General features: G+C 51.4%; 1 protein-coding gene across 1 annotated transcript in view; it reads left to right on the top strand.

The window, feature by feature from the left end:
• The window catches only part of ADORA2A (adenosine A2a receptor), a 213897-nt gene that overhangs the window by 119713 nt on the left and 71807 nt on the right, over positions 1-22377 (top strand). Inside the window, exon 3 of the mRNA XM_086942798.1 lies at positions 6688-7592. Within this exon, the coding sequence (XP_086798924.1) occupies positions 7243-7592 (350 nt within the window). The 5' untranslated portion in view covers positions 6688-7242. The remainder of the gene's footprint in view (positions 1-6687; positions 7593-22377) is intronic.

Genomic DNA, 22377 nt, shown 5'->3' with positions numbered 1-22377 from the left:
TTGATGTCTTTAAACAGGAAAGTTCAACATTTTTTGTTTTTGGTCCAAACTGAATGGATTTTATCCCAGAAATAAAGGGGCTGCCCCGCCGCGCGCGGCCGTATAAGGGCATCTCTCGAGGCCTCGGCGCTCGTAATTGTTCAGGTTCAGTCCACGTGTGACGTTCAAGGCTGCTGCCCCATCGCCTGCCTTCCTTCCCCACAGTGGAGCCGGCAGCCTGCGTGCACCTGTGCCCTGGCACCCGCCCCTGTGTAGGGATGCCCCCGCGCCTGCCTTCCTACCTGTGCCCCCCAGCCTTCTCTCTAGCCACCAGACTGGCGTCCTCGCCTATATTATCCTGTGTACCCCAAACAAGATGCCCTCGCTCGCCCCCTTGCCTGAAACCTGGAGCTCACACCTTCAGGTGTCTCCGCCTTTCCAAGGTCGCAACCCCCTAGTCCTGGGCCTTTTATTTATGCACCTTTGCTTGCAGGTGCGACAGCTCATCTATTTTAGCTGAAGTGAAGCAGGACTGCAAGACCCAGAATGCATTAGAGTGTTGAATGAAAACTAGACCTTGACCACGGCGCACTTGTTGGCAGGCGTCATCTTGTGACCTTGTTCTATATTATCCTATGTCCTGTGAACAGGATGTGCCCCTGGTCTCCTCTGTGAGCCTGCCATGTTCCCCCGGGCTCCGTTTTGACCCCTGGAGCCGGCACCCTCTCCCGCACCGCACCGGCTCTGTACCCCGGCTTTGCTCCATCATGTCCATGTTTCTGGAGCTACTGTGTTATCGGTCTCTCTCATTATTGCCCCTTCTGTCTCTGGGGCGGGTGATGTCTCCTGTTTTCCTGTCATTAGTGTTAAGATCTCTCCCTTTGTTTGTGTTTCTGGCTTTTCCTCGTTTTATTAACCCTTTTATCCCCGGAACACACGGTCCTTCCTTCGGAGCTGGGTCCCTTTTCTCTTTGATATTTTGCCTCCCCTCTGGTGTTAGCGATCTCCCCAGTTTTCCTGTCACTAGAGTTATTAATCTCTCCTGTCTCTGGAGTTGGTGATCTCTCGTGTCTCTGGAGCTGGTGATCTCTCCTGTCTCTGGGGCTGGTGATCTTTCCTGTCTCTGGAGTTGGTGATCTCTCGTGTCTCTGGAGCTGGTGATCTCTCCTTTCTCTGGAGCTGGTGATCTCTCGTGTCTCTGGAGCTGGTGATCTCTCCCGTCACTGGAGCTGGTGATCTCTCCTGTCTCTGGAGCTGGTGATCTCTCCTGATCTCTCCTGTCTCTGGAGCTGGTGATCTCTCCTGTCTCTGGGGCTGGTGATCTCTCCTGTCTCTGGAGCTGGTGATCTCTCCCGTCTCTGGAGCTGGTGATCTCTCCTGTCTCTGGAGCGGGTGATCTCTCCCGTCTCTGGAGCTGGTGATCTCTCCTGTCTCTGGAGCTGGTGATCTCTCCTGTCTCTGGAGCTGGTGATCTCTCCTGTCTCTGGAGTTGGTGATCTCTCCCGTCTCTGGAGCTGGTGATCTCTCCTGTCTCTGGAGCTGGTGATCTCTCCTGTCTCTGGAGCTGGTGATCTCTCCTGTCTCCGGAGTTGGTGATCTCTCCCATCTCTGGAGCTGGTGATCACTCCTGTCTCTGGAGCTGGTGATCTCTCCTGTCTCTGGAGCTGGTGATCCTTCCTGTCTCTGGAGCTGCTGATCTCCCCGTCTCTGGAGCTGGTGATCTCTCCCGTCTCTGGAGCTGGTGATCTCTCCTGTCCCTGGAGCTGGTGATCTCTCCTGTCTCTAGAGCTGGTGATCTCTCCTGTCTCTGGAGCTGGTGATCTCTCCCGTCTCTGGAGCTGGTGATCTCTCCCGTCTCTTGAGCTGGTGATCTCTCCTTTCTCTGGAGCTGGTGATCTCTCCTGTCTCTGGAGCTGGCGATCTCTCCCGTCTCTGGAGCTGGTGATCTCTCCTGTCTCTGGAGCTGGTGATCTCTCCTGTCTCTGGAGCTGGTGATCTCTCCTTTCTCTGGAGCTGATGATATCTCCTGTCTCTGGAGCTGGTGATCTCTCCTGTCTCTGGAGCTGGTGATCTCTCCTTTCTCTGGAGCTGGTGATCTCTCCTGTCTCTGGAGCTGGTGATCTCTCCTGTCTCTGGAGCTGGTGATCTCTCCTGTCTCTGTAGCTGGTGATCTCTCCTGTCTCTGTAGCTGGTGATCTCTCCTGTCTCTGGAGCTGGTGATCTCTCCTGTTTTTGAGCTGGCGATCTCTCCTGTCCCTGGAGTTGATGATCCTTTGTGTCTCTGGAGCTGGTGATCTCTCCTGTCTCTGGAGCTGGTGATCTCTCCTGTCTCTGGAGCTGGTGATCTCTCCTGTCTCTGGAGCTGGTGATCTCTCCTGTCTCTGGAGCGGGTGATCTCTCCCGTCTCTGGAGCTAGTGATCTCTCCTTTCTCTGGAGTTGGTGATCTCTCCTGTCTCTGGAGCTGGTGATCTCTCCTGTCTCTGGAGCTGGTGATCTCTCCTAACCCTGGAGCTGGTGATCTCTCCTGTCTCTGGAGCTGGTGATCTCTCCTGTCTCTGGAGCTGGTAATCGGTAAAATTCGGTAAATACCGATTCGGTATTTACCGAATCGGTATTCCCCACCAGGCCCATAGGAATGAATGGGGAATACTGATTCGGTAAATACCGAATCGGTAAGGGGGGGAATACCTACAAGGGTAGCATGGTGTCACATTGACACCCTGTTGCACCCCTGAATAGTGCATGGGTGACCATGTGGCACACATACATGCCCTAAGGGCATGTATGTCTGCCACATGACACTGATAAAAAAGCACAAAATTGCTTTTTCAACAGTTTTCGTTATTTACCACCAACTTGTAGTAATGGGGTAAATAACGAATTCTTACCGGTGAAAAGCACTCACTTGAGTGCTTCTTACATTTCAGATTCGGTAATTTACCGAATCGGTATTTAAGAATTCGGTAATTTTCCGATTTGGTAATTTAAGGAATCGATAAATTACCGAATCTGAAATGTAGCCACCTAGGGCCAGATGTAGGTAAGTTAATTTTACTGATTCATAAATACCGAATTTTACCAATTCGGTATTTATGAATCGGTAAAATAGAAGGGGGAGATGTACGGAAAACCGGTAATTGAATTACCGATTCTGTAAGAATCGGTATTTACCGAATAGGTAAATACCGATTCGGTAATGCCCATTGATTCCTATGGGCATTGAAGCCCATAGGAATCAATGGGTATTACCGAATCGGTATTTACCGATTCGGTAAATACTGATTTGTGCAAGGGTGCAGGGGGTGTCACTTTGACACCCTCTGGCACCCCGATTTAAGGCATGTGTGACATGTGGCACACAGACATGCCCTAAGGGCATGTCCGTCTGTCACATGCCATAGGTGTGCATGCACACATGTGCATGCACACCTGGAATCGGTATTTTACCACCCAATTGGATTGGGTGGTAAAATACAGATTCGGTAAGGCCTGTGGGACTCAAAAGAGGCCCACCTACATTTCAAAATTACCGAATCGGTAAAAATACCGATTCGGTATTTTACCGATTCGGTAAATTTACCGAATCGGTAAAATAGGCCACCTACATCTAGAATAGCCATTTACCGGTTGGTAACGGCCGAATCGGCCGTTACCGGTCGGTAAATGTGTACCTACATCTGGCCCCTACATCTCAAATGCCTAATACTGGTCGGTAACGGCCGAAATTCGGTAATTTCGTCCGTTACCGACCGGTATTAGGCTTCCTACATCTGACCCCATATATCTATTGGGCAGGTCATGTAGCTTGGACCTGGCTCTCCTCATGAAGGCGTGGAGGGATTAAAAACAGGGATTATCTGATGGGTACCAGGGATTAGATGGACCTGCCCCAGGGCTTTGGGCAGCCTCCATCCTGTGTGTTTTTATGGGCATGTTGGGAAATGTCCAGACAAACTAGTCTGGTACGGGGCATGCCCTGCTTAATTTGTTATACATAGATTAATAATTAAATACACAAATAAATAAATAAGTGTCAGTTCCCAAATTGGTTTTTTTCTGGGGGCTGAGTCTGCAGAGGGTGTGAGCCGGGGAGGCGGTGGGTGGCCTTACACCCTCTCCCAATCCCCATCGGCGTGGCCTCATAGGAGCATGCACAACATTGAGGAGGGAAATCTTACAGCCCTTTTTAGGTCTCAGCTACCAGATACCAAAAGCTGCCTGGTTTCGAAACACCTATTGTGTGCTTACCAAGGACTTATAGTGGTTTTACAGCCCACCCATTCATTACCATTTGTTGATTTTTTTTTCACTCTTATTTGCTTGTTTCTTATAAGATGACTTGCCTTCCTCTTCTTGCATTTGTCCCTCCTTGGAGCATAGCCTCCTTACCATCCTTTTAATTGCTTGTTTTGTACCCTTCCACCGCCCACTTTGAAGGATCTACATTTTGGATGAGCATACCATGTGAGGGCATGTGTTTTCCAGCTCTGCCAAATACCCGCCTGTGGTTTCTGTTGCTCTGTCCCTTGTGTGCTGCTTCCTCTCTTTTGTGTGCTTCTCCCCCAGCAAACCTCCCCTGTTTCGCACTCCGTGTTGCTCTCTCTCTCTGCTTTTCTCACACCCCGTCCGTTTTGCTGTCTCCTATGCATGTTGCTCTCTCTCTCTCTCTGATGTGCTTCTTCCCACTAAACTCCTGTGCCCCAGCTCGCTGTATTGTCCTCTCCATCCTGTGCTTCTCCCCCTGCATTTTCTCCCCTTTGTTTGCTGCTCTTTCCCTCTTCTTCATGTGCTTCCCCCAACCAGCACCTCTGTTACCCCCGCAACAGCAGTTGGGTCAGTGTGCCTTTTGTTCTTCTTTTTGCTGATACTGTTCAGCATTGTTAAAAAGCACTTTGCTTTTTGCCGATGCTGGACATCATCAGCACCCTACATTGGCAAAGCCAATAGACCCAAAAGGTAAGACCTGTTACCCTTGCCAATGCTTGTTTTTTTCCACCGTGGAAATAGAAGAGAGACTGCTATTATTTTGGTGAATTAGTATGGAAATAAAAAAATCCACCTGTTTGACTGCCATTAACTGCTCTCTAAATACAGGTAGCTGCAGATAGAGATGGGCACAGTGGGAGATGGCAAAGAGTCCGTGCCCCTGTAATAAGTGCCTGTTCCACTTTCAGAAAGCAGCATTGATTAAATACTGGGGGCATGGATGTCAGTTAGGTGTCGCGAGGGGTATCAGCATTTCCAGCTTTCCATGTGCTCCTCCTGGCATTGCCCTTGCTGCTTCTCGCCTCAGGAATTACAAAGGCAGCAACAGAGACTAAACAGAGCTCTGGCAGCCATGTTCATGTGCTGTAGTTTCCTCTCCTTGTCCCTCCTCCAGCCCCTCAGCAGCAGATAGAAAGTTGTTAAGGTGCTGAGGAATGGGACAAAGGCCTACCCTCTAATGTAATTGTTGTGCAAAAGTTACTTTATGCCACTCCTGCTTCCCCCTGCGTACTGGTGAGTCGGTGTCCAGGGGTCACTGGCTCAGGTGGGCTTCTGCACTGATGCCAGCCCTCATCGCCAACAGCATCCATTTTAGAATCTTGTTAAAAGACCCTGGGGAACATTTTGACTCTGAAGAATATGGGTAAATAGTGACTTGGAGCCAATCATGGAAACACAAGAGACAGTTCTCCATCTACATAGACAAGATGCTAATGCACATCCATGAACAACATCCTTACTAGCCCTGTTACAACAAACGGATGTATCCCAGTCTCCACACAGAAGAAATCAGAGAAGAGGACATACTCTCACAGTGCAGCCCTGACTTGTCTCCTGACACACAATGTGCTCAACTTTCCACCACCCACTATAAGCTGAGTAGAAAAGATGGGTGGGGGTACGTGGGACAGCAGAGAGGCAGGCTTGGGGGTTGGAGTGGCAGTTTAAGAAAGATCTTATCTGGAGAAGCACGATTGTACCATCCATGTGTTATTTATGAGTGTCATCTTCACTCTGGGAATACAAACAACATCTGCTTTCTCTTTCTGCTTCCGTCTTCTTGATCTTCCCCCTCTGAACTGTTTGCTCCTGCCTGTGCATTTAAAGCTATGCTGTCTTCCCACCTCTTCCCCAGAGCACTCATGATGCAGCAGGGCCTAATTTAAGGGAGAAGCCTCACTGCTTGTTGATGCCACACACAGTGCAGCTGAACATACATTAAATAGCCAAAAATGAGCTGACCGGGATGAATCCGGGTAGCACTGTGTCAGTAAGGACATAAAATAGGCCCAAATCGAAAGAAGTCCATGGTCATCCATCAATAGTCTGAAAATTCAAAGTGGGTGTTTCCTAATGCCTCTTCCTGCACTGTGTGAGAGCTCGGGCTTTCGTTTTCCACCACTTTGAGCTAGAAGAGCTGAGATTTGTGTCTTCTTTGCTCCTCCATCTATGTTTTCACCTATTCTCTTCTACTACCCTCAAACCAAATTTTCTCTCTTGTTGTTCCCTTCTACTATTTTCCAGCCTTATGTTTGCCTTGTGCACCCCTATCTCCGAACTTTAAAAACTTGATGTCTGTCCCTGCACTGCTCCTCTTTGACATGTACAATTCAGGCCTCTATTCCCAAAGCCTGTGAGGGATGAAAGCTGGTTCCCTCCTTGCATCCCTTCCCCTGAACTTGATCACCCACCCAGATCATCTTTTTGTTATTTCTTCCTAGGAAGAATTTATGGGAAGGCGTCTGGAAAGAATAACAGCTGGATGTTTTTCGAGCCAGCTGGCGCTGTGGTGAATAGAGAGGCAAAAGACCATCGAGGCTGTTACTTCAGGAGCTGGAAAGACCTACGTGGTGCTAGGAATTGAGGCCTCTTGATTCATGACCTGGAAGTTGTCCATCTTGACCCTGCCTGGATCCCACCTTAGTGGCACCATAGTTGATTCTGCTTTGCATTTTTCAAATTTGCAATTGTCGCTCTTTACCATACTCCTGCTTGTCGGTCTCCTTAACTTCCTCCTTCCAGCTAACCCATCATGAACAACTTTGCTCAACTGCATTGAGAAAGAGTTTGGCTTGATTTTTGATTTGAATCATTTAGTTGTTATTTGAAGACCATCTGATATTGGCAAACGAGGAATCAGTCAGCATCACGATTGTTGGACCACAACATCCTCTTACGTATTCACCACAATTTGGAAGTAGGAAGTTTGAGCAAGTTGCCGCTATGGACGGTGAGATTTCTGCCCACGCACTTATGTCGATCTGGCCGCTCTCACCATGATAACGGATGAGGATGGGAATTTGACCTGGAACCTGCTGTACATTGTGCTGGAGCTGCTCATTGCTGTGCTGGCCATTCTGGGCAACGTGCTGGTCTGCTGGGCTGTCTACATCAACAGCAATCTGCAGAACGCCACCAACTACTTCGTGGTGTCCCTGGCTGCAGCGGACATCGCGGTCGGCGTGCTGGCCATCCCCTTTGCCATCACCATCAGCATTGGTTTCTGTGCTGCTTTCCACGGCTGCCTCTTCATTGCCTGCTTTGTTCTGGTGCTGACGCAGAGCTCCATCTTCAGCCTCCTGGCCATCGCCATGGACCGCTACATTGCCATCCGCATCCCGCTCAGGTGAGGGACTGGGGAGTGTGGGGATCGAGGCAGATTGAGCAAAGGGGGAGTGGGGACAGGGCAGCTGGGTCCTTCTAGAGTGGAGGAGTGGGGTTGTTTAAAGACAGGAAGGGGTAGCTTGGAATAGATAAACTGGTTAATTTGGTGATTACCTGGGAAGTGGGTTCTCCTGGAAGTGGATGAGTGGGCAAGCCTGGGCATGGAAAAGAGGGTTTGCTTGGGGTCTGTGTTCAACAGCTTGACCATGGGATGGGTGACTTTGGGATATGATGTCAACAAAAGGTCTATTAAGAATAGGATATGAGCACAGAATCATTCAGGATTGAGAGTAGGCATTGATCACTCAGGCACAGGATGTTGGTATGGATCATTCAGATATAGGGTGTGGGCAGGGACGTTCAGGTATTGGATGTGGGAATGGGCCAGTGGGGTATAGGATGTGGGCATTGGTCACCTGGGTACAGGATGTGCACATGGGCCAATAGGGAATTCGATGTGGGCACATGGTATTTATGGGATAGGATCTGGACATGATCATTCAGGTATAGTATGTTGACATGGGTCACTGGGGTATAGGATGTGGAAATGGGTCACTGGGGTATACAATGTAGACACAGGTCACAGAGGCATAGGGTTTGGACATTGGTCACTCGGTTATAGGATGGGGATACACATCATTTGGGTATAGGATGTGGGCACACATCATTCGGGTATAGGATGTGGACACTATTACTTGAGAATGGGGTGTGGACACTTACTCTGGGATAGTGCGTGAGAGGTATAGGATGTGAGCTTAGGGTTACTCTAGGATAGAATGTGGGTCTGAGGCATAGGGCCATCAGGGAAAGTATGAAGGCACAAACTCTGGCATAGTATGTGGGCATAGGGTCACATCAATGTAGACTGTAAGTGTGGGATATAGGATGAATCTTGGATAGGTTGTGGTTTTGAAGCACGGGGTCCCTAGGATGGGAGCTGGGTGTCAGCTACAGGGTCTCTCTAGTGGAGAATGTGTGTGAGGCGTGGAGTCACTTGGAGATAGGGTGGGGGCATGAGATGCAGGGTCACTCTAGCAAAATATGTGATATGTGTCACTTAGGTGCAGGATGTGGGTACAGAATCACTCAAGCATAAGATGCCGGTACAGAGGGGTAGGATGAAGTCATGGGGACACACCAGCATGGCATAGGATGTGAATGTGAGGCATGGGGTTCCTCTGGGATATAATGGGAATGTGAGATGCAGAGTCACACTAGGGCAGGATGTGGGTGAGAGGCATGGGGTCACTCAAGAACATAGGATGTGAACATATGATCTCTAGGAAAGGATGCGTGTGTGGGCCAGGGGGTCACTGTATGGTATGATGTGTGTGCGTGAGGTCACTCTAGGTGAGGATACAGGTGTGAGGCATGGGATTGCCGTAGATAAGGTTGTAGGTGTGAGGTGCAGGATTGCTCAGGCATAGGGTGTGAGTTGTGGGGTCACTCAGGCATAGGGTTTGGCTGTGTGGTCAGTCAGGGACTGTATGCAGCCCCAGGGTCATTTAAGAATATGATAACAATTAGGCTTAGGATCAGATGTAGGGGTGAGGTTGGGGTTGAATACAGAATAGTGTTGGAAATTTGCCTTTTCTGCAGGGTTTCCCCAGATTTGTGTTGCCTTTTTGCTGAATCCTCTTTTTGCTGGCTATATCACTTTGTGTACTTTACCCCTGCTAACCAGGTGTAAAATGCTTGTGATCCACCTTTCAAAATGGTAACATTAGTATATTCCTGATTAGTATATTTAACTTACCTATTAATCCCATAGAATGTGGTACCAAGGTGTAGCCAGGGCTTGTAAGTATCAGTCAGACCTGTGCTCCATCGCAGTCAGTGTCAAAGTTCGCCTAGCCCATATTCTACCACGACCATTGATTTTCATTGGCACTTAGTGCTTCTTAGCACTATTTCTACTTAACATTATACAAAATTCATATCTCCGGTTCTCCTAATCCAATTGTTGTCATTTTGGTGTCATTTTCTTTATTACACTTTACTGTATTTTTCTAATTCAGTTTGGGATTCTTATTGTTTTCTATTTCGACTCTATTACTGTTTTAGTACCATAAGTATTTTACACATCGCCTCTATGTTAAGCCTGCTTGCTCTGTGCCATAGCTACCAGGGGATGGGGCTCAGATTTATTTAGTGACTTTAGTGGTTCACTCTGACAAGGATTTTGGTTATTAATTAACCCTTTATGTGCTCCCGTCAGCCAACGGTCGACGGGAGCACTCCTTCCCTGGTGTTGCGAACGGCCAACGTCCGTCGCAGCCCCGCCCATTCTTTAGAACGACCGCACCACGGCAGAATTGCTGCTGTGTTTAAGGCGTTATGGTGGGTACTTACGCACCTCAGCCCCATAACCCAATTTCTTATAAATAGGATGTGGGCCCTAGGTCACCCTGGGTATGATGTGGACACTGACTAATAGGATCTGAGTTCGGGGTCACTTACGATGAGTATTTTGGCATGATCTGAATTAAGAATAGCGCGTAGGTTTGGGACTATTCAGGAATAGAATATGGGTGGAGGATCACAAGTTGAAATAATGTGGTATGTCACACGGGGTTTGGATGTAAGCTCACTTAGGGATAGGATGTGGGCACATGGCACACTGGCATTTGATGTGGGCACTCAGTAAGCTAGAGGTTTGATGTGGGCTCGCAGTCACTCTGGAATAATAAGGGCTGCTGAGGGTTAGGATGTGTGCACAAACTCACTCAGGGATTCAATCAATCAATCAAGTAATTTGTATAGCTCGCTACATACCCGCTAGGGTCTCAAGGCGCTGGAGGGGGGGGGGGGGCTGCAGCTAGTGGTCGAAGAGCCAGGTTTTGAGCAGTCTTCTGAATGCCGGGAGGTTTGTGGTCTGTCGTAGGTGGAGGGGTAGAGTGTTCCAGCTCTTGGCGGCGCGGTGGGAGAAGGATCTACCTCCGGAAGCGGTTCTGTGGATGCGTGGGACAGCGGCCAGGGATACGTCCGCGGAGCGGAGTTTCCTGTTGGGTACGTAGAAGGAGAGTCTGCTGTTGAAGTAGGCAGGGCCGGTCTTGTGGAGTGCTTTTTGTGCATGGATCATGAGTTTGAAAGTGATTCTATTGTCAACGGGGAGCCAGTGCAGTTCTCTGAGGTGCGAGGTGATGTGGTCTCTGCGTGGGGCGTCTCGGACCAGTCGTGCGGAAGCGTTCTGGATTCTTTGGAGTCTGCTGATGAGTTTGGCCGGGGCTCCAGCGTAGAGGGCGTTTCCATAGTTGAGACGGCTGCTGATGAGGGCGTGGGTAACGGTTTTCCGAGTGTTCATCTGGATCCATCTGTAGATCTTGCAGAGCATGCGCAGGGTGTGGAAATAGGCGGAGGAGACTGCGTTGACTTGGCTGGTCATGCTGAGCTTGGAGTCGAGGATGACCCCCAGGTTGCGTGCATGGTTGGTGGGTGCCGGGGGGGGGTCCCAGAGATGGGGGCCATCAGAAGTCGTCCCATGCTGAGGGGTTGGGCCCAAGGATGAGGACCTCCGTCTTGTCTGTGTTCAACTTGAGCCAGCTTGCTTCTATCCCGTCTGCGACGGCCTTCATTCCCAGGTGCAGGTTGAATTTGGCGGTGAGGGGGGTCTTTGGTGAGGGAGAGGATGAGTTGGGTGTCGTCGGCGTAGGAGATTATGTTGAGGTCGTGTAGTCTGGCGATGCGAGCGAGGGGAGCCATGTAGACGTTGAATAGCGTCGGACTGAGGGAGGATCCCTGAGGGACGCCGCAGATGTTTTTGGTGGTTCCGGATTGGAACGGGGGAGAAGGACTCTCTGGGTTCTGTCGGTGAGGAAGGAGGTGGTCCAGTCCAGGGCCTTGTTTCTGATCCCTGCGTCGTAGAGGCGTGTGCGAAGTGTGTGGTGGCAGACGGTGTCGAAGGCGGCGGAGAGGTCGAGGAGGATGAGGGCTGCTGTTTCGCAGTTGTCGAGTAGGATTCTGATGTCGTCTGTGGCGGCGATGAGGGCGGTCTCGGTGCTGTGGGTGCTGCGGAAAACAGATTGGGAGGGGTCCAGGATGTTGTTGTCTTCTAGGTAGCGGGTGAGTTGGGTGTTGACGGTTTTTTCAATGACTTTAGCTGGGAACGGAAGTAGGGAGATGGGCCGGAAGTTCTTGAGGTCGCTCGGGTCCGCCTTGGGCTTCTTAAGTAGGACGTTGATCTCGGCGTGCTTCCAGGCCTCGGGAATAGTGACGGTTTCGAAGGAGAGGTTGACGACGTTGCGTAGGTGGGGTGCGATGAGGCTGTTGACTTTGTTGGCGATGTGGTGGGGGAGAAGGTCCAACGGGGAGCCTGAGTGGATGGTGCTCATGGTGTTGATTATGTCCTCGGTGCTTACGTTGGTCCATGTGGTCAGAGAGACGTGGTCGTTGGGGTTGGGTGTGTTCGTAGTGGTAGGGTACGTTGGGTTCATTCGGGGGTTGAAGCTGTTGTGGATGTTGGTGATTTTGTGGTGGAAGAAGGTGGTGAGGGCGGCGCACAGGGCTTGCGACGGCGGGATGTCGTTGGTGCAGGGGCTGGAGAGTTCTTTCACGATGCTAAAGAGCTCTTTGCTGTGGTGTGCGTTGTTGTCCAGACGGTCTTTAAATGAAGCTCTTTTGGTGGTCCTGATGATTGGATTGGATTGGGAGGATATACATGTTTGCCACTCTGAGATAGGGTGTTGGCAGAGCATTGCCAGGCATTGGTCTCTGGGAGAAGTCTGACTAGGATGAGGATGAAGATGGGCCTTCTTCAAAGTAATATCTGGGGTCCCATGAATACAGGTGGACTTAAAGTTCCTCTTGCCCCCTGAAAAAGGCACTAATGGGGTACATCATTGTGGTCCACGGGACAGATGGAGCAGCAGAAAAACTGCATTTCAGCACAGCCAGAGCTTTCTAATTATGGTTCATGTTAGCATCCCCACCTGCTGAAATCAAAGGCAAACTGTCTTCATTTGCAAACTGTCTTCATTTGCTTCACAAACTCTGCAGAATATTAACAAGTTGTATTTATGGCACACAGAAAAAGCACAAAAGTTAATTAGGGTTCAGCAAACGCAAAACTTTAACAGCCCTGAAATGTCCCAGTTATGGTGGGCCATATAACGTACATTATGACTTATGATGGTGTCTTAAATAGGCAAGAACTCTCAGGTAATCATTACCTGCACTTAACCTTTAATGAGAGAATACTGGCACTTCTCAAAAGCAGACATGTACTCTGGGATAGCGAGGACCTGCACTTTTGTTTTAGCCACTGTGGTCCATGCATGTTTTGTACATTGTAGACAGCCTGTTTTTAGGTCTTGCGTACCAGACAGCTTTAAATGAAAGCCTTTTGTGGCTAGTGCACCATACCAAAAACGTACACTCTGCGCATGGCCTGCGTATTGCTCACCATGAGTTCTCTTTATTTTTACTCTCATGTCCTTGGTTCTTATTCAATGACTTGCCTTCCTCATCTTGTGTGTGTCCCTCCCAAGAAGCATGCCCTCTTTACCATCGTTTTGATTGGCTGACTCGTATCCTTCCACTGCACACATTTATGGAATTACTTTTTTCTTTTTCGTTCAGCGTTCAATGAGAGGGCATGTCTTCTATTAGCTCTTCCAATCGTGGGCTTCTTCCGTCCCCCAGACTCCTGCTCCCCACACGCTCCCTTTGCTCCTTCATTCCTCACCCCAAGCTCGGCCATTGCTTTACCCAGCCCTCAGTGGCGTCATTATCCTATATATGTCACCCTTCCAGTCCAGCCTCCAGCACCTCTCTTGCTTCTTTGCCCAGCGCCCTTCCATGTTGCTTACCCCCAACTTGCTCCCCCATCTGCTCTTCTGTTGCCCTCTGAACCCTGCCCTGTCTGTAACGCTGTTTTTAATCTATTTTTTAATTCACAGATCCATATAGCACCTGCCATCTTTGAAATGTAAATAAAAAATACACGTAGGTCATTTCCAATTTGCGTTCACAGGGAATCATGCAGCCGTATGCGGCGGCCACGCACTTATGGTGCATTTTTTTTTACTGAGGCTAAATAGCATCTGCGAAAAAGCATTTTTATTTTTATCGATGCTGCGAAGCATCAACAAAAAGCATTGGCTAAGCCAATAGGTCACAAGACAAGAGCTATTGGATTTTCAAATGCTTGTTTTACATACCCTCGCCTAAGGCGTGTATTGAGCATGGAGAGGGTCCTTAGCTATGTTGTGCATTTTGCCTGGCAGACCATAAATGTGAATTTCAGTGATAGATAGATAGATAGATAGTTAGATAGATAGATAGATAGATAGATAGATAGATAGATAGATAGATAGATAGATAGATCGATAGATAGAGTGAGGGCGATAGATAGATAGATAGATAGATAGATAGATAGATAGATAGATAGATAGATAGATAGATAGATAGATAGATAGATAGATAGATAGATATTAGCCTCTCTCTGGCCTCTACCCCCTCTCACTAGCTAGCCATCTTACTCTGTATCTATCACTCCTCCTCTGTACCCCTCCTTCTCTGCCTGTCTTTCTCAGTCTCTTTCACAGTCTTACTCTCGCAGTCGCTCACTCTATCTCTCACACATACAATTAAGGACTAGATAATTGTCCTGCATAATGTCATTCTTTCAAAATCTTCTGCTGAAATAAAGAACATCTTATGATCTAAACATCAGGTGCCTCAGTAGAGTGTTATTGCATGGTTTCCGTATTATTGATTGTTCGAGTATTATTACCTGGATCGAATAATATTAGTTGGCCTAGGGTTATATGATGGTTCAGGTATTATTGTATGGTTTCACTATTGTTGGAAGACTTGAGTATTATTGTGTATTACATGCCTTGTGCATTACAGGGCTGTGATCTGCGAACCAAGAATGTGACAGCTGGAGACTTTAGCCACTGCTGCTAAGTCTCAGTGAGAGCTGGCTGCTGTCACTTCTGCTAAGTCACAGTGAGAGCTGGGGTCTGCAGTCAGTACTGCTGAGTCTCAGTGAGAGCTGGCTGCAGCCACTGCTTCTACGTCACAGTGAGAGCTGGAGGCTGCAGTCGCTATTGCAAAGTCACAGTGGGAGCTGGAGGCTGCAGCCACTGCTGCTAAGTCTCAGTGAGAGCTGGCTGCAGCCACTGCTCCTAAGTCACAGTGAGAGCTGGCTGCAGCTACTGCTGCTAAGTCTCATTGAGAGCGGGCTGCAGCCACCGCTGCTACGTCACAGTGAGAGATGGCTGCAGCCACTGCTCCTAAGTCTCAGTGAGAGCTGGCTGCAGCCACTGCTGCTAAGTCTCAGTTAGAGCTGGCTGCAGCTACTGCTGCTAAGTCACAGTGAGAGCTGGCTGCAGCCACTGCTGCCAAGTCACAGTGAGAGCTGGCTACAGCTACTGCTGCTAAGTCTCATTGAGAGCTGGCTGCAGCCACCGCTGCTACTTCACAGTGAGAGATGGCTGCAGCCACTGCTCCTAAGTCTCAGTGAGAGCTGGCTGCAGCCACTGCTGCTAAGTCTCAGTGAGAGATGGCTGCAGCCACGGCTGCTAAGTCTCAGTGAGAGCTGGCCGCAGAAACTGCTGCTAAGTCTCATTGAGAGCTGGCTGCAGTCACTGCTCCTAAGTCACAGTGAGAGCTGGCTGCAGCTACTGCTGCTAAGGCTCATTGAGAGCTGGCTGCAGCCACCGCTGGTACGTCACAGTGAGAGATGGCTGCAGCCACTGCTCCTAAGTCTTAGTGAGAGCTGGCTGCAGCCACTGCTCCTAAGTCACAATGAGAGCTGGCTGCAGCTACTGCTGCAACGTCTCATTGAGAGATGGCTGCAGCCACCGCTGCTATGTCACAGTGAGAGCTGGCTGCAGCCACTGCTGCTAAGTCTCAGTGAGTGCTGGCTGCTGCCACTGCTGCTAAGTCTCAGTGAGAGCTGGCTGCAGCCACTGCTGCTAAGTCTCATTGAGAGCGGGCTGCAGCCACTGCTCCTAAGTCACAGTGAGAGCTGGCTGCAGCTACTGCTGATAAGTGTCAGTGAGAGCTGGCTGCTGCCACTGCTGCTAAGTCTCATTGAGAGCTGGCTGCAGTCACTGCTCCTAAGTCACAGTGAGAGCTTGGTGCAGCTACTGCTGCTAAGTCTCATTGAGAGCTGACTGCAGTCACTGCTCCTAAGTCACAGTGAGAGCTGGCTGCAGCCACTGCTGCTAAGCCTCAGTGAGAGCTGGCTGCAGCTACTGCTGCTAAGTCTCAGTGAGAGCTGGCTGCTGCCACTGCTGCTAAGTCACAGTAAGAGCTGGCTGCAGCAACTGCTGCTAAGTCTCATTGAGAGCTGGCTGCAGTCACTGCTGCTAAGTCTCAGTGAGAGCTGGCTGCTGCCACTGCTGCTAAGTATCAGCGAGAGCTGGCTGCAGCCTCTGCTGCTACGTCTCATTAAGAGCTGGCTGCAGCCACTGCTCCTAAGTCACAGTGAGAGCTGGCTGCAGCTACTGCTGCTAAGTCTCAGTGAGAGCTGGCTGCTGCCACTGCTGCTAAGTATCAGCGAGAGCTGGCTGCAGCCTCTGCTGCTACGTCTCATTAAGAGCTGGCTGCAGCCACTGCTCCTAAGTCACAGTGAGAGCTGGCTGCAGCTACTGCTGCTAAGTCTCAGTGAGAGCTGGCTGCTGCCGCTGCTGCTAAGTCTCATTGAGAGCTGGCTGCAGCCACCGCTGCTACTTCACAGTGAGAGATGGCTGCAGCCACTGCTCCTAAGTCTCAGTGAGAGCTGGCTGCAGCCACTGCTGCTAAGTCTCAGTGAGAGATGGCTGCAGCTACGGCTGCTAAGTCTCAGTGAGAGCTGGCCGCAGAAACTGCTGCTAAGTCTCATTGAGAGCTGGCTGCAGTCACTGCTCCTAAGTCACAGTGAGAGCTGGCTGCAGCTACTGCTGCTAAGACTCATTGAGAGCTGGCTGCAGCCACCGCTGGTACGTCACAGTGAGAGATGGCTGCAGCCACTGCTCCTAAGTCTTAGTGAGAGCTGGCTGCAGCCACTGCTCCTAAGTCACAATGAGAGCTGGCTGCAGCTACTGCTGCTACGTCTCATTGAGAGATGGCTGCAGCCACCGCTGCTATGTCACAGTGAGAGCTGGCTGCAGCCACTGCTGCTAAGTCTCAGTGAGTGCTGGCTGCTGCCACTGCTGCTAAGTCTCAGTGAGAGCTGGCTGCAGCCACTGCTGCCAAGTCTCATTGAGAGCGGGCTGCAGCCACTGCTCCTAAGTCACAGTGAGAGCTGGCTGCAGCTACTGCTGATAAGTGTCAGTGAGAGCTGGCTGCTGCCACTGCTGCTAAGTCTCATTGAGAGCTGGCTGCAGTCACTGCTCCTAAGTCACAGTGAGAGCTTGGTGCAGCTACTGCTGCTAAGTCTCATTGAGAGCTGGCTGCAGTCACTGCTCCTAAGTCACAGTGAGAGCTGGCTGCAGCCACTGCTGCTAAGCCTCAGTGAGAGCTGGCTGCAGCTACTGCTGCTAAGTCTCAGTGAGAGCTGGCTGCTGCCACTGCTGCTAAGTCACAGTGAGATCTGGCTGCAGCTACTGCTGCTAAGTCTCATTGAGAGCTGGCTGCAGTCACTGCTGCTAAGTCTCAGTGAGAGCTGGCTGCTGCCACTGCTGCTAAGTATCAGCGAGAGCTGGCTGCAGCCTCTGCTGCTACGTCTCATTAAGAGCTGGCTGCAGCCACTGCTCCTAAGTCACAGTGAGAGCTGGCTGCAGCTACTGCTGCTAAGTCTCAGTGAGAGCTGGCTGCTGCCACTGCTGCTAAGTCTCAGTGAGAGCTGGCTGCAGCCACTGCTGCTAAGTCTCAGTGAGATCTGGCTGCAGCTACTGCTGCTAAGTCTCATTGAGAGCTGGCTGCAGCCACCGCTGCTATGTTACAGTGAGAGCTGGCTGCAGCCACTGCTGCTAAGTCTCATTGAGAGCTGGCTGCAGTAACTGCTCCTAAGTCACAGTGAGAGCTGGTTTCAGCTACTGCTGCTAAGTCTCATTGAGAGCTGGCTGCAGCCAACGCGGCTACGTTACAGTGAGAGATGGCTGCAGCCACTGCTCCTAAGTCTCAGTGAGAGCTAGCTGCAGCCACTGCTCCTAAGTCACAGTGAGAGCTGGCTGCAGCTACTGCTGCTAAGTCTCATTGAGAGCTGGCTGCAGGCACTGCTGCTAAGTCACAGTGAGAGCGGGAGGCCACAGCCACTGCTTCTACGTCACAGTGAGCGCTGGAGGCTGCAGCCGCTATTGCTAAGTCACAGTGGGAGCTGGAGGATGCAGCCACTGCTGCTACAGTGAGAGCTGGCTGCAGTCACTGCTCCTAAGTCACAGTGAGAGCTGGCTGCAGCTACTGCTGCTAAGTCTCATTGAGAGCTGGCTGCAGCCACCGCTGCTACGTCACAGTGAGAGATGGCTGCAGCCACTGCTCCTAGGTCTCAGTGAGAGCTGGCTGCAGCCACTGTTGCTAAGTCTCAGTTAGAGCTGGCTGCAGCTACTGCTGCTAAGTCTCATTGAGAGCTGGCTGCAGCCACCGCTGGTACGTCACAGTGAGAGATGGCTGCAGCCACTGCTCCTAAGTCTTAGTGAGAGCTGGCTGCAGCCACTGCTCCTAAGTCACAATGAGAGCTGGCTGCAGCTACTGCTGCTAAGTCTCATTGAGAGATGGCTGCAGTCACCGCTGCTACATCACAGTGAGAGCTGGCTGCAGCCACTGCTGCTAAGTCTCAGTGAGAGCTGGCTGCTGCCACTGCTGCTAAGTCTCATTGAGAGCTGGATGCAGCCTCTGCTGCCAAGTCTCATTGAGAGCTGGCTACAGCCACTGCTCCTAAGTCACAGTGAGAGCTGGCCGCAGCTACTGCTGCTAAGTCTCAGTGAGAGCTGGCTGCTGCCACTGCTGCTAAGTCTCATTGAGAGCTGGCTGCAGTCACTGCTCCTAAGTCACAGTGAGAGCTTGGTGCAGCTACTGCTGCTAAGTCTCATTGAGAGCTGGCTGCAGCCACCGCTGTTACGTCACAGTGAGAGCTGGCTGCAGCTACTGCTGCTAAGTCTCATTAAGAGCTGGCTGCAGCCACCGCTGCTAAGTCTCAGTGAGAGCTGGCTGCAGCCACTGCTGCTAAGTCACAGTGAGAGATGGATGCTGGAGCCATAGGTGCTAAGTTTTGGTGAGAGCTGGGGACTGCAGTCACCGCTGCTAAGTTACAGTGACAGCTGGAGGCTGCAGCCACCACTGCTTAGTCACAGTGAGAGCTGCAGACTGCAACCACTGCTGCTAAGTCACAGTGAGAGCTGGAGGCTGAGGTCAGTGCTGCTGAGTCACAGTGGAAGCTGGAGGCTGCAGCCACCACTGCTAAGTTACAGTAAGAGCTGGGGTCTGCAGTCAATGCTGCTAAGTCAGAGTGAGAGCTGGAGTCTGCAGTCAGTGCTGCTAAGTCACAGTGAGAGCTGGAGGCTGCAGCCACCGCTGCTAAGTCTCAGTGAGAGCTGGCTGCAGCCACAGCTGCTAAGTCACAGTGAGAGCTGTAGGCTACAGCCACCACTGCTAAGTCACAGTGAGAGCTGGAGGCTGCAGCCACTGCTGCTAAGTCACAGTGAGAGCTGTAGGCTACAGCCACCACTGCTAAGTCACAGTGAGAGCTGGAGGCTGCAGCCACTGCTGCTAAGTCTCAGTGAAAGCTGGCTGCAGCCATCGCTACTACGTCACAGTGAGAGCTGGAGGTTGCAGTCAGTGCTGCTGAATCACAGTGAGAGCTGGAGGCTGCATCCACAACTGCTAAGTCACAGTGAGAGCTGGCTGCATTCACCGCTGCTAAGTCACAGTGAGAGCTGGAGGCTGCAGCCACTGCTGCTAAATCTCAGTGAGAGCTGGCTGCAGCCACTGCTGCTAAGTCACAATGAGATCTGGAGGCTGCAGCCACTGCTGCTAAGTCACAGTGAGAGCTGGAGGCTGCAGTCAGTGCTGCTAAGTCACAGTGAGAGCTGGATGCTGCAGCCGCTGCTGCTATGTCACAGTCAGAACTGTAGACTGTAGCTACCGCTGCTAAGTCACAGTAAGAGCTGGAGGCTGCAGCCACTGGTGTTAAGTCACAGTTAGAGCCAGAGACGGCAGACACTGGTGCTAAGTCACAGTGAGCGTTTGAGTCTGCAGCCACCGCTGCTAAGTCACAGTAAGAGCTGGGGTCTGCAGCCACTGATGCTAAGTTTCAGTGAGAGCGGGAGGCTGCAGCCACCGCTGCTAAGTCTCAGTGAGAGCTGGAGGCTACAGTCGCTGGTGTAGAGTCACAGTGAGAGCTCGAGGCTGCAGACACTGGTGTTAAGACACAGTAAGAGCTGGAGACTGCTGTCACTGGGGCCACAGTGAGAGCTGGAGACTGCAGTCACTGGGGCCATAGTGAGAGTTGGAGACTGCAGTCACTGGGGCCACAGGGAGACTGCAGTCACTGGGGCTGTAGGAGAGTAGGGTCTGCAATCCTATGATCACCCAGATTTTTTGCTTTTGTTTCACTGGTTTACGACTTTCTCTGGCTGTGGGCCTGCTAATCAGACCCACAGCCTGGCTGTTCTCTTTCTAAATTACGATATGTACCCTAGGTGCATTTACCAATTGGTACTGGGCCACCTTATCAGACCCCGTAACACAGGGCATAGGTGTACCCAGGGCCGCCAGGAGCTGCAGCATGTATTATGCCACCCCTGGCTGGCCTCTCAAATTTGACACAACTGGCTGCACGACAGCTGGGGCGAAGACGTGTAACCACCCTTCGCTTTAGGTATAGTAGCCCTATATCTAACCATACACTGGACACCCGAGTCCCTATCAGTCACTCCTATGGCAGGCCTTATCAATCCTGAAGGCAGAGTGCGTGGGCTCGTGTGAGTTAGGTTCAGGCCCGAGCCGAGCCCGGCTGCAGCTTGCGGGATCAAGGCCCAATAGCTGTTCCATGATAACGCGTACCATATCGGTAACTCCGGTATCGCGTTATCAAGGCATGTCGAGTAAGGTGTCATACGAATCGGGATGCTGCCCTCTCACCAACCCTGGCGACGAGGTTAGCATTCCGCCCTTCTAGAGGGACACGACATGTACGTAACTGTGAACCCCGGTTAAAGTTAACTAAAGCCTCAGCTCCACAAAATGGATGCTGCCACCACAGACACAAGTCTGACCTCCTGCTGCTGGGAGTCCTTCCAGCGAGGAGCACTTGGACAAAGGGTTTCCTGTCAAGGGCGCTGTTCGCACCGTCCCAGACAGGGTTTGTGTATTCTGGGTAGGTAGGGCTTTGGCGAGAAGGTGACTGCGGAGTGGCACCCCGGTGCTCACTACGCATCTGCCGGTTAGAACCAGTTCCAGGGGCGACAGCCCTGGCCTGGGGAAAGCCCGGCAGGGGAGAGGGGCGTAACTACCCCCCTTCCTGGTCCCACCCTTAGGGCAGGACCTAGTCATGTACCCACCCCTTTCTTTAGGATAAAGACCGGAGCGGGGACCCTTCCAAATTAGATCATCTTTGAATCAAGAATACTTTCTACGAAAGGACTTCAAGACTCTTCTCAAGATTTCTCCCTTGTGACTAAGGAGTAGTCACCCTGCATCAGCGGGCACCAACTAAGAACTCTGCGGTTTGCTGCAAGTCCTTCCTCAAGGATCCGACGGCCCAGCTCGACGAGAACCGGCTTCCCTGGCACCTCTGACCTCTACCCACGTCATCAGCTCAGCTGTGATCTGTGGGTGCGACGAGACCTCGAGGGACCGGCCATCATCAGAACCTACACGCTCTTAAACCAGCACGACCATCGAAGCAATTCCCTGGTGAGTGCTCTGGGGTCCGAGAAGCCCCGACCCTGAGCCGCTCCAGCACCGAAGTGCAGTCTCCCAGCATCTCCACGATCTGCGTGGGGCCCTTCTGCTCGCTGCTCAGCGCGTTGTCTGGTCACTAGCCGCTGGCTTGTGCCCTTCTGTGACGACATCCGAGAATCATCACTGCTGGTCTGGTTGCTCCAGACTGGCCCTTGCTTCCATCCTTGCGAGAAGCACCCCGGACCCTCCTGGTCCACTCAAGACGCCATCTTAGGCCCATCCCGTGGCCCCGAGATTTGCCAAGGCTTGTTGCCCCATCCTGGGCCCAGCGACGCCGACAGCATCATCCTTCGTGGGACAGCTCGCACCTCCACCGTGGTCGCCGACAACGCCTCCTGGTCCGTGAGACTGCAGAGCCTAGCGTCGCCCACTCACCTGGTCGAGGTGACGGCCAACTGGTGCCTTCCTGGTACCCTCTGACTACTGGCTAGTAGTACGAACTTGGTCCCCTCTGCTTTCAGGTTTCATCAATCTCCGATCCAGGCTTGGATCTCTACGAACTATTCAGCACTGGTCGCCGGCCAGCAACTCCTTTCTTCCGGCTCCTGGCTCGTCAGCGAAGACCCCGACGCCTGTAAGACTTGTGCAGCCGCAGCCCGCGTGGCTAGGTAACTCGGCATTTCGGTGCCTGCATAGCCTCCTTACTCTAGGGTCCCGAGTCCCTCGCTTCCGACTTGCCTTATCGGGTCCGCCCGAGACCTTAAACTTTCCGTGTCCTCGGACACTTGTTTTAATTGTGCACTTGAAGTATTTTCCTAAGAGATTTGGTTTGTGCTTAGTACCCTGTCCTCATAAAGAGTACAGGGCTGTTGTGATCCTTAATAAATATCCTGTTTATTTTCATAACACTTGTGTGGTGTCCTTTCACTTGGTGTTCGAGGGGTACATGTGTGGTAAACAGCTGGCTTAACGCG

The sequence above is a fragment of the Lissotriton vulgaris genome, chromosome 11 (genome assembly GCF_964263255.1).
Source record: "Lissotriton vulgaris chromosome 11, aLisVul1.2, whole genome shotgun sequence".
Classification (NCBI taxonomy): domain Eukaryota; kingdom Metazoa; phylum Chordata; class Amphibia; order Caudata; family Salamandridae; genus Lissotriton; species Lissotriton vulgaris.
The sequence above is the reverse complement of the archived record's forward strand: the minus strand, read 5'-3'. Positions and strand labels throughout refer to the sequence as shown.